Below are 12396 nucleotides of genomic sequence, written 5' to 3'. Positions count from 1 at the left end.
ACTCCAGAAATGGTGCTGTCAGTCATGGTGGTGAAATGGTGGAGATTGGTATAAACTTTTCAGCATTTTTCAATTCTTTGGTAGAAAAACGTCACTCTATTTAATGCACAATTGTACACAAATCTTTTGGTTAAGAAAGAAGTAGGAACTTCATTTTTATCTACAGTTACTGGGCTTTTCTTTATCTCTTTTATTTGGAGTTAGACGGGACCCTCTTTATGCTTTTCGACTCTTAAGAGTAGCAAAATATTAGGATGCCATTTGAGCCATGACTTTAAATGAAAATCACACTTCTTACAGGGATGTTTTAGACTCACCTGACAAAGTGTTAGAATACAGAGCGAGTAAATGGGATATACAGATTGTTTTGTATTACGTATATGTACGTGAGTACGAGGGATACACATTCGTATTACACGTGCAAATTTGTTGTATTTTAAATGTTCAAAGGTGCAACTCCTTAGACATCCTAAATGCCTATTATATTACACCAAAAGTGTAACACAGATGACACAACTCTACTTTAAAGAAATGGGCATAGATCGACTGCAATTCTGTATTGGCATTTTCAGTCATAGTGACATTTGAAAGGATTCCACAATTGAGGAAACAACTATTTCTTTTTGCAATAAGATGAAGAAGTTAACCACTTAGCATTTTCTGCATATCAGAGCAACCTAGCTAGTGCGCCACCGGCCTCACTCCACCATTTTTGTATTGCTGGTCTGATAGGATCAGAGGGGCTTCTCAAGATAGTGATCCTTAATTCTATAAAAACGCATTCTTGAATATCTAATTCCGATATACCAAGATTTGGCTCCTCCTCCTCATGCTTAGTGGGATTGATTATGCCAATATTATAAGCAGCCAATAGAAAGGAGAAGAGTGTTTTACACTTAGACTAACACAGGTCAAGCATTCTAGCAGGAACCACTAATTCAGATAATGTTCCTGTAGAAAGCACGACGATTCCTATAATCATATGAAATCTTCAAGAATTTCCATTCAGTTCCTGAGAATCATGTATCCCAAGATAGATAACTTCGTTTCTGAATAAGCACCGATGGTACAGAGTTTGGAAAAGTGTTCGGCAAGATTAGAAATGACCATCTAAGTAAACAATATGCATTCTTATGACAATGAAGAACTATATTGCTGAATGATAAACAGGATCACAGATTAGCTTTATACCAGATCTCAGTTTATGTGAATCCGTATTAGTTAAAGCATAATAGGATATCCTAGACAGCCCATCCACAGATTTCTTCAGCATTTCCGAGTACCATTAATACATTATTATTGATCATATGTCTTATAAGCCATTAATCATTAGCATCTGTGATAGAAGGTACTGCCTAAGCTCTAAAATTAAGAAAGAGATGGAAGACCTCAACAGGTCGAAGGCTCCATTAACGATTAATATGTCATCGCCTGAGTATAAGTACAAACTACTCTTGCAGCGCTTTTTTGGCAGCATCATCTTCTGCTTTCATCTTTCTCTCCCACCTTCTCTTCCTATAATCTGCCAACATCTGAGGCATATCTTCCATTAGTTCAGCAGTACGTTCTCGCTTTTCTGCAGCTAATCTGTCGACCTTATGCCCTTTCCTCTTGGTCCTCATTTCCTTTCTTTCTGGATCATATGGCCAGTCTGCTCCAGCAAGGAGGACTTCTTTGCGGAGGCGAGCTCGATGCCGTGCACTGATGCTAAGAGGTTTCCATGCCCCAAGCTCCCAATAACCCCAGACCCCCTTTGACAGCTCATCCTTGTAGTTTGCCAACTTCTCTCGCCATGGATACTGGTACTCTCCCACTGCTTTTGCAACCGATTTTACTGCTTTTCCAGCCATTACACTTCAAAACAGACAAATTGTGCATTTTGTTAGTATACCAGAAAATGCACCATAAAGTGTCTTAAGAAGAGTACAGTATGCAAAAGCTAATTACAAATTATAGATCAGTTGTAGGATTCCAATCAACTGGTACCCTCTCATTCTAATATGAAGGTACAAGTTTAAGCCAAGAAATACCTTTATGTACATTAAACAAAACTGCAGATATTAAGCATTAGGAACAAGTTAGTCATCTTTCATCTAGATGACCACCACATAAATACCTTATACTAGGATACACATGGTGATCCAGAATCACAGTCCCACCCCGCTTAGGTCCAAGAGGACAGCTAAAAAAAATATATAAAACACAGTCATGCCTGCATCCGTTCTATCTTGTCCATTCATCTGCACAGCTCATGCAATAGAAGTTTAAATAACACTGAAAGTTTTCATTTTTCCACCCCATCCTCAGTCTCCCCTTCCAATACAAATTTTCAAAATAACCCACTAGCATAAGCACACACCTAAAAACAGCACGACCACCAGCACCAGGCAAACGAGTTTGGGGTCACGTAAGCCAAACATCAAAATTCAGCAACAAAATGAATTTGAAGCCACTTCGAATATATTCAATACATACAAAACAAAGCCTTCTTTGATTTAATTTCCAGATCTTCGCCTTTTCTATTTTACAATTATTTACTTTCCAGTTCCCATTCATAAACTTCAGCCTCAAACTTACTTGAAATACTGCTACAGGTCGCTGGGGTCTGTACATGTCTCGAACCCTTTCTCCACCAGCAAATGAAATACCCAAAATAAGAAAATTCAAAAAACAGTTTCATCTTTTGGTGATATTGATAAAATGAAAGAGTGTATCCACATTAGTTTTCCATCTTTTGCTTCTTGTCCGGATACAACTATTCTCCAACTTATATCTCTACTTTACTTCTGCCAATAGTTTGAGTCAGCCTTTCTTGATAAACAACAAAGGAAATCTTCACAACACATTTGTGTAACATAATAGAAGTAACTTTAGTTCTCTTATATGTAATTCAAAATACTGAATAGCAAAAAAGAGAATTCCACACTTTTTAAGTTCTTTTACTTGAAAATAACCTATGGGAAAGCTCGTTGTCAGCCACTACATACTGCTTTTACTACATTTCAATCATCAATCCCCGGACTGCATCCAAATTATAGATTGATAAACACCCAAAAAGCTAAATCGCTCTGAAATACTCTGTTCCAGTTGCAGACATTTTGGCGAACTAAAAACCTCACAATCGAGTATTTCGGTAATAAGTAAGTATCTTTGTGGTCATGCAATAACATGGATTTACATATAAGCAATACCAGACGAATTAAACCCATACAGAAATTTCAAACTAAATTGTACATACTCATCATTTAGCATAAAGAACAAAATATCCGAGCTGCAAAACAGTTCTTTCCAATTCCTGGGTTTTACATCGCAAAGAAACAAAAAAAGAAAAAAAAAGGTGAAACGGAGCTTTGATTTTAATCAGATTATTTCCCCTTCTGTTTTCGAGAAAAAGGGTTAAACTATGAGATACGAAATTGCAACTTCAGCAGAAAATGTAGCTTTGGAGTAATACAGAAATGAAAGATGGGAAGAACAGATGAAAAAAACTGACCTGTTCTGAGGGTGAAAACGGCGAGTGGAGAAAGAAGGAAGGAGAAAGAGACTTCTCTCACTCGCGAGGGTTTCAATCAAATTTTGTAGAAATGAGGGGTCGAATTTGTAAGGACCAAAACTTTATGGGCCGGAAAGTGAAAACCATCAAATAATTGGGAAAAAAATTGATTCGTATTTTTGGAAAAAAAGGTACTAAAATTCCGTTGCCGGGAATCGAACCCGGGTCTCCTGGGTGAAAGCCAGACATCCTAACCGCTGGACGACAACGGATGCTTGTTGATCGTAGGACAATTTCATTTTATTTTAAAAAGTATTAGTACTCTTTTTCTCACAGGAAAAAAAAAAAGAAAATGTAATGATTAATAATTTGATCCATCAGAATGAAATTATAAGGTCGTCGTCTTCTTTTTAATACTAATCACCACATTGTGCAGTACTTGTGTACGTATAATTAGATAAACATGATACAAATTTTAATATATAATTAAAAATGAATCAGTAGAAGTAAAATATAAATATAATAATATATTAATGGTTAAAAGATTGAATTTGTACAAATATTCAAGGATATAATTCTTTTTTTAAATTTGGTGCTATAATGTCATAAATTATTGATTGTGAGTGAGAAGTAAATTGTATATATACATATATATATATATATTAATATAGATTATTCGATTGCAATACGAGTCCCTGGCACAACAAAATGCAACACCCTCATTTCCACATATTTCCGAGCTCCCGTTAGCCTTTTGCCCCACTAAGTTTCTTTCATACTCCATCCTGCATCCAACCCTTCTATAATAGACTCTCCCCTTTCATTAATTAGGATTAACAACGTTAAATTTTTTAAAAAGTTAATTGTTATGTCCTTATAATGATAATTATTAATCTTCAATATGTATATATATATATATGTAAACTTATATATCTATATATATAATTAAGACAGCTGTTGTCGCTTCTGTGGGCAGTGACCAGCGTCGTCGCCCAATCTTTGGGTATCTAGGGAACTTCATTGTCGCACCTGCAACTAGAATGAACATCTGCACATTGAGGCCACCATTGCCACTCAATCTAGTCGACGACCTCCATCTTCCAGATTCATGGCAAGGTGGCGGATGCTGGCCGGAAGCGGAGCTAGCATGGGGAAGACGACATTTTTTGTTTTGTTTTTCTTATTTTATATAAATTTTGTAATATATATATATATAGTTATAAAACAATCTGAATTTGAAAAAAATATTTTTTTTGAAAAATAAGTAAAGTTAAAATAATATAACTTAAATTATTTTTTGAAAAATAAGTAAAGTTAAAATAAAACAAAGTGAATAAAATATATGAAGAAACAAAACAAAATTAGCAAATAAACAAAAGGCATTATAAAACTAAAAAGAACAAGTTGGTCGAAAATCCTGTCGACTTAACAGGGTTTGGCACCATCCCTATGAGTGACGGAAAAGATATATGTGAAGTATGTGAAAGTGATGATATTGCAACAGTTTGGAATTGTAATTGAATGCAATATCACTTTATAGAATATAATGAAGCCCAAAGCAATACATTTGCCGCAGCAACTACACTTTTTTCATATACTCTCAAATATGATACACAAAAATAAAAATGTGATGACTACTCAAATCCCCTCTTCAATTTATTCTTAGTCCTCATCAAAATGCTGAACCCTAAAGAATACCTAAGGTAATTCAGAAGAAACAATAATGCTGTTAAAAGTAAATTGTTTTCCTAGTTTTATGTTGGCTTCTCCTTAGTACCTGTAGTGAGGAGGCTTGTAAGGACCCTCAATCGGGACGCTAATGTAGTCCGCCTGGTCCTTGGAGAGCTTAGTGAGCCTAGCACCAAGTTTGCCGAGGTGGAGGGCGGCAACCTTCTCATCAAGGTGCTTAGGCAACACATAGACCTTCTTCTCATATTTTCCCGACTTCCTCTCATTCCAGAGCTCAAGTTGGGCAATAACTTGGTTGGTGAATGAGCACGACATGACGAAACTGGGGTGGCCAGTGGCACAGCCCAAGTTCATCAAACGACCCTCGGCCAAGACAATGATGCCGGTTTTTGTGTCTGGGAACACCCATCTGTCGGTTTGAGGCTTGATGGTGATTCTCTTCACACCGGGGTAGGTCTCAAGACCGTGCATGTCGATTTCGTTGTCAAAGTGACCAATATTGCAGATGATGGCGTTATTCTTCATCTTCCTCATGTGGCCAACCATGATGATGTCCTTGTTACCAGTGGTGGTGACAAAGATATCAGCTTCGGAGAGGACATCCTCGAGGGTGAGGACTTGGTAGCCTTCCATGAGGGCTTGAAGGGCGCAGATAGGATCAATCTCAGTCACAATCACACGGGCACCTGCTTGTTTCAAGGCAGCGGCACAGCCCTTCCCAACATCACCATAACCGCAAACAACACCAACCTTTCCAGCAATCATCACATCAGTGGCCCTCATCAGTCCGTCGGGCAGAGAGTGGCGGCACCCATACAAGTTATCAAACTGGTAAACCACAACGTGACAAGATTATCAGCATCAAAAAAGAGAAATACAACAGAGAAAGTTGAAACTTTACAAACAATTCCATGATATTCGGTTGATATTGATTTCTTTTGTATATAATCTGATCAGATAATTAGCAAGGACATCACAACCACCACAACGGGTTATACAACAATAAAGCCGAAATAGACTAGAGAACAGATTCATAGCATCAATTGCAATGTGCCAATTATATCAAATACAAGTAAACATCTAACACCAACTAAGATCTAATCAAGATTGAGATGAGATGTAAAGCTTCAAGATTTGGCAAAATCAAAGTTAGATCCTAGGAATCACTAAAAGAAAAAAGCAAAATCCAATAAAACATTAACAGTATCAGATTAAAGAAAACTAATTTCTACCTATAGCAACATACTCCCTCATAAATGTCACATGCAAAGATCAGGTCTATGAAAGAAACAAACGAGAATGTAATTATACCTTGCTCTTGGTGACAGAATCGTTGACATTAATTGCAGGGAAAAGCAGGGAGCCATTAGCCTGCATCTGGTACAACCTCTTGACACCAGTGGTAGTTTCCTCAGAAACACCAACCAATCTTTCCTTCATCTTTGTGTACTTCTTAGGATCAACCTTCAACCCATCTCTAATTATAGTCAGTACAATCTGGAATTCAGCATTGTCCGTGGAAGTGGGGTCGGGCATCTTGCCGGACTTGGCGTACTCCTCCTCAGCTTTCACACCCTCATGGATCAACAAAGTAGCATCACCACCGTCGTCCACAATCAAATCGGGCCCACCGTCGGGGCCCCAATCGAGGGCCCGCTCAGTGCACCACCAATACTCCTGCAATGTCTCACCCTTCCACGCGAAAACTGCGGCGCTGTCGCGAGCAATAGCAGCAGCGGCATGGTCTTGTGTGGAGAAAATGTTGCAAGAACACCATCTTACCTCAGCGCCCAAGGCGGTTAAGGTTTCGATCAAGACAGCGGTCTGAATGGTCATGTGAAGGCTGCCAGTGATCTTGGCGCCTTTGAAGGGTTGGGAGGCCCCGAACTCGGTCCTGCAGGACATGAGTCCCGGCATTTCGACCTCAGCGAGCTCGATCTCAAGACGGCCGAAATCCGCCTGGGACATGTCCTTGACCTTGTACTCGCGGCCGGAGGTAGTCTTCTCGACAAGAAGCGCCATGGGTTGGCAAGTATAGGAAAAATCAGGGATGTTTGTGTATAAGATAAAGATTTGCAGCTCAAGCTCTCTTCCTTATTTGTTGAGTGAGTAGAGTTCACAAACTAAGGGGCAAGCGTAGAAAGGGGAGGAGAGGGATATAAATAGGTTTAAAGGGTAAGTATGGACGGCTGAGATTTGGAGGGTTTGGTGGATCTGAGATCTGGTAAAAGCTTGTGGTGGGGGAAGTTTGTTTAAGAAAAAATTGTTGACACAGCAAGTAAAAAAAGAAAACAAAGTGTAGGGAAATAGGGAGAAGTGGTCCTAAGTAACCACTTGCCTCAAAATTTTCTCTCAATCATAGCAACATGTGAATAACCACTATAAAACAAAGATATGTTAAATTCTTAAAAGATCTTTTTTACTATATTAACAAAGATATGTTAAATTCTTACTATATATAAGAGAAAGATCTTTTTTCAGTCGCAAATGGTAATTTATGATACGACGACACCATTTTTTTTATATAAATAATATCTTTAAGTTAATTTTTTTATTTAATTTTTGAAATATGATATGTTGGTTATATATTTTATTTTTAAGTATACTATATTTTAACGCATAAAAATTTATTTATTATATGCATGCGAGATGATGTGTGATAACCGCTAGTTATTATGAAGAAAATGTCCAACTGTCCCTCCTTTTCTATTATTTATTACATGATAAAATATTATATTATTAGGTATTAGAAATAAACTTGTTTCAAGAAGCTTTTTAAATATTTCACAAGTCTTGTGTTATAGATATCAATATACAAAATAAATATCTTGTATTTTCAAATTGTGTTTATATTTAAAAAAAGAAAAAAAATATCTAAATCAAATGATGATTAAAAAGACTTTTAAATTAAAATTTCAGCAAACACCACTTGATAATCATTAAAAAAAATCAAATAATTAATTTTATCATAAAAATTTCATTGGATTTATGATCTTCAATTTTTTATGAGGTAGCCATTTTTACATTTTAGATTTTGCTCTCTAATAAACTTTAAAAATATTGATAATTAATATTTTTATTCTTTTGCATTTAATTATTGAAATTTTAGATCTTATAATTATATCTCTCTACATATACTATTAAATTTTTATTCTTATATTTATTTCACTTATAAAATACTACTTTACCTTTTACATTCCTATATAATTTATATTTTATATTTGCTTCACGGATAAAATAAAATTTTAATTTTTTTTCTTATGTCAAGCAAAAAAATAATTTTTATTTTTATTTTTTCAATCCTATACGTAAAATCAATAAAGTTGTTTACAATATATATATATTTTTAATAATCTCTTTACTTTTTTTAACTTTATTCCTCATGTTGCGAAAATAGTCTAAATTAACAAATACTATTTTATGGAAAAAAAATGAAATATAAGTATAAAAATCATTGACTGATTTTATTAATTTAGATTCGAATGAAAAATATAAATATACAAAAAATAAATTACTTGTTGTTGGGAATTTATCCCCGCAATGATGGGTCATCGGCTCGAGTTGTGGGCTGGGTCGAGGGTGATGGGCTTTAGGCCTTCTTATAAAGGTGATGGGCCACAAAATATATAACACTTGTTATTGAAAATGATGTAGTAGAATTCTTATAGATCAAACAATCAGTGCATTAAATCATATACTTATATAATTTAATTCATAAATTTTAAGTTCTGAATATTATTATTATGATTTTATAATTAATATTAAAAAGAAAAATAATTACGAAACCACTTTGATTGATCCTATTCTAAGTTTGTTTTCGTAAATAATTAATTTTAACATAAACTTATTTAATGTCATCATTTTTAATTGAAGTTTATTTTCGTTAAACTTGTTGTGTTATACTATTAATTATACCTCCTTTTATTTATATAACTAATATATTTTTCCTAGTCAGTGTTAAGATTTTTTACTATTTTTATTTAAGGATAATTACACTTTCCTCCTCCCAAATTTGATAATTATACATAAACTCTTTGTGGTTTAAAAAATTTGCTTTGGTTTAACAAATATGTTCCCCCATTAGTCAAAATTCTTCGAATTTGTTGATATCAACAAAAAGATTAAAAATAAATCTCCATTTACCCCTAATTCATTTATAAGGGTAGTTTAGTAAAAATAAATTGTTTGAACTGCAATAAATGAGTAATAAGTTACTTGAGGATAAATATCAATTTTCGTTCAATTTTTTTGGTTAATAATTAGCAAATTCAATGAATTTTGACTAATGGAGACATAAACAAACCTCATAGGTATTGGATGTAATTCGCAAACCACATAAAATTTATGTGAGAGAAAAGTGTAATTATCCATTTAATTAATTAATTAATTAGTTATGATTATAACTATTTATTATAATTTATTCTTATTGAAATTCTATCTGAATTCAACCATGTAAGTAACTAATAATTATTACAAAATTATTTACTTGTATAAAATAGAATTTCATAATTGGTATAAAAAAAAGGAAGAAATATAAAATATGACAAATTATTCACACTTTTATAATATATAGATACATATAATAGTTATCTATGTTTGCGCGCCAATTTCTCTTCTGTTTCTTTTCTCTTTTCCAAAAGCGCTATTTACGGTGATGATTTAGGAGTAGCATTTACACTTTTTAATATTTTTTTTACAAGGAGCAATTTCTCTGACATGTTATTGTATTATATTAGAGATGATTAAAGAATCATATAACTAATTACCCAGGAATTACACTTCAAATATTAAAATTATAATAAAAAAGTATTTATAATTATATCAAATTTTAGAAAATTCATCGTGTAATTTATCTTAAAAATAAATATGCATTCACAAGTTTGACTAGATTCAATCCCTAAAATTTTAGTATATTTGGTGGTGATGAGGGGGTTTTTTATCTTTGGACGAATATACCCTTCGCATTAAATTGGGGAACCACTATGGGAAGATTCCAGAATCCCACATAATGCTCAAATGGAGAGATTTGCGGCTGCCATAACAGTGGTTAGCTACGATTTTGGGCATAACTGGAGCTCCCAGACCCGGATATTGGCTCTCACCAAAATTATCTTTTGGAAACATATAAGAACAGCTAATGAAGGTTTGAAAGGGTAAGTTTTCACTTGATATCAGACGTATACACTTTTCTATCATCGGATATCTCTGTTCTGGGAACTGACTTGATCGTCGGAGAGCCATAGCCGGGACTGCACCCGGCCGGCTTAACCGTTTTCCTTTTGTTCTCAGGGATCGTGTTTCGGGAGCCGAGGTCGGATCGCGGATCAAGAGTTCGATCATCGAGTGAACTCGACCAAATCTCCCTAAGCATTTTCAGGTGGTCATAAAAAAAATATTTTCAGCCGAAAGTATGATTTTCAGGGAAATTTTGGAGACAAAGCTATGTAATAATGTAACTAAGACTACCAAAAAGGGTGAATAGCAATTTATCCCCATGTGATATTGAAAATGAACAAATTACTCCCCTTTGAAAAAAACATAGCAATTTATCCTCTTTGCTTTATAAAGTGAAGCAATTTACCTCATTATATAGGGAAGTAAATTACCTCATTTTAAAAAATCATAAGGGGGTAAATTGTTGTATTTTAAAAAATATAGGGAAGTAAATTGTTATTTATTTTTTCATAAGAAAATAATTTGCTCATTTGTAATATCACAAGGGGTTTGCTTGCATTTTTTCCAAATAAAAATTTATTGTAGGAAAAAAGAAACAGGCAAATTAGCAAGGGGTAGTATATTATAAAGCGGGATATTCAAACTATAGAAAGCGTGGACATACTAAATTTCAACTTGCACGACTTATTCTAGGAAAAGATGATGAAGTTGCTAAACAAATCAACCTCAGCTTCTTGTCATGTCAATACATAGTCGTCTTGACTAAGAGAGACGAAATTTCCACTAAACTCGTTTCTTTGAAAAGAGCGTTTCCAAATTTAATTGTACGAACCATACTTAAATAATATGATGAACTACACAAAAATAAATAAATAAATAAATAAAATAATATTCTTGTATTTACTTGGCATGTTGGCTTAGATGGTGACATGGGGTACATAACACCTCAAACTTTATTTAAAATTACATATAACTAAATATCTTTGTCTTTTTATTCAAATCGTTCCGACCCCAACTCCAACTTAATCAAAACTTTAATATATATGAATTTACTGTGACTGATCGATAATTTTCAAATTTGTAGTTCATGTAAAATCGTATAATTAAAAAAATCTCTGAATATCATCAGTCTTCCATACCACCAGCAAGAACGACGTTTTGCAATCCTAATATTTCTTAAAATCTTAAGTAATTCTCCTTCACGACATGTTTAATTTAATTTTTCAAAGATTATACTCGAAGTCTTATGGGTGTGATTCTGACGATTTTGTATCTAGTAAATTTTCATTCTGGATGAATTTAGGCGTATTTAATCCATTTAAAAAAGCATATTCTGATGTAAATTTATTTGAAATTAAAAACAGTATCATCAGATGGTTCTATGAATGACAGAAAAATTACAATATTTTTTCATGTAATAATATTAAAAAAAAAAGCTGCTGTTTCTTCTACTTGTAATATTTAGTTGGCCTTACATAAATTCTCAGTGGCCGACACCTCACTCTTATTCAATGCTATAAGTGCTTCAGGGTCACGAAAATCTAACACAAATAGAAATAAATTAATGCTAATAGTTATTTAATGCAAAAAATCTCCACATAATTTTGAATTTTATTATACGTCTGAATGATTATCTTATTTTAAAATATTTAATTATAAGAATATATTAATTATAATACTCAATTATTTGATTATTAAAAATATTAATATAATTATTTTTGGGGCCCATGGCCCCATGAGAAGTAAATATCCTTGTGAGGAACGGTTGGAAGACAAGAATAGTAATCAATAACGGTTGGCAAATTAAATTTAAACCCACCAACCCACCATCTCCAAATAAATAATATTCAATTTTTTTTTTTGCTTTTTTCTATAATCATTTATTTATTTATTCTCCGATTTTTTAATTGATGTAGAAAAATATGAATTCGTCACGTTATTTGGGTATATTATGCGCCGTTGGTGAACAAATTGAATAATATTCTTGTGTAAAAATGAGCATTTCGTGATGATTAAATACCTTTATGCGACGATAAATT

At 33.7% G+C, this 12396-nt stretch overlaps 2 protein-coding genes and 1 non-coding gene across 6 annotated transcripts; all 3 read right to left on the bottom strand.

The window, feature by feature from the left end:
• Positions 1-1272: 1272 nt before the first annotated feature.
• Positions 1273-3630, bottom strand: LOC105165984 (uncharacterized). 4 transcript variants are annotated; one of them, XM_011085149.3, is made up of 2 exons: positions 3494-3630; positions 1273-1854 (listed from the first exon to the last, which is right to left on the bottom strand). In XM_011085149.3, the coding sequence occupies exon 2, from the start codon at positions 1848-1850 to the stop codon at positions 1449-1451; it is 402 nt and encodes a 133-aa protein (XP_011083451.1). In that variant the 5' UTR covers positions 1851-1854; positions 3494-3630; the 3' UTR covers positions 1273-1448. The 4 variants fall into 4 exon arrangements, with proteins under 4 accessions (XP_011083451.1, XP_011083450.1, XP_011083452.1 ...); XM_011085148.3 differs by lacking the exon at positions 3494-3630 and adding an exon at positions 3239-3487; XM_011085150.3 differs by lacking the exon at positions 3494-3630 and adding an exon at positions 2578-3212.
• A 63-nt stretch (positions 3631-3693) lies between these two features.
• TRNAE-UUC (transfer RNA glutamic acid (anticodon UUC)) lies at positions 3694-3765 on the bottom strand. The gene has a single exon. It is a non-coding gene; the product is annotated as a tRNA-Glu (tRNA).
• A 1239-nt stretch (positions 3766-5004) lies between these two features.
• On the bottom strand, positions 5005-7329 carry LOC105165983 (adenosylhomocysteinase). The gene is made up of 2 exons (XM_011085147.3): positions 6494-7329; positions 5005-6010 (listed from the first exon to the last, which is right to left on the bottom strand). Exons 1-2 carry the CDS (start codon positions 7202-7204, stop codon positions 5264-5266), a joined length of 1458 nt encoding a protein of 485 aa, XP_011083449.1. The 5' UTR covers positions 7205-7329; the 3' UTR covers positions 5005-5263.
• Positions 7330-12396: the final 5067 nt, after the last annotated feature.

This window comes from Sesamum indicum, linkage group LG7 (assembly GCF_026168435.1).
Source record: "Sesamum indicum cultivar Baizhima isolate 11 linkage group LG7, ASM2616843v1, whole genome shotgun sequence".
In the NCBI taxonomy this organism is placed as follows: domain Eukaryota; kingdom Viridiplantae; phylum Streptophyta; class Magnoliopsida; order Lamiales; family Pedaliaceae; genus Sesamum; species Sesamum indicum.
Note: the sequence above shows the minus strand (reverse complement) of the source record. Positions and strands in the feature narration are given on the sequence as shown.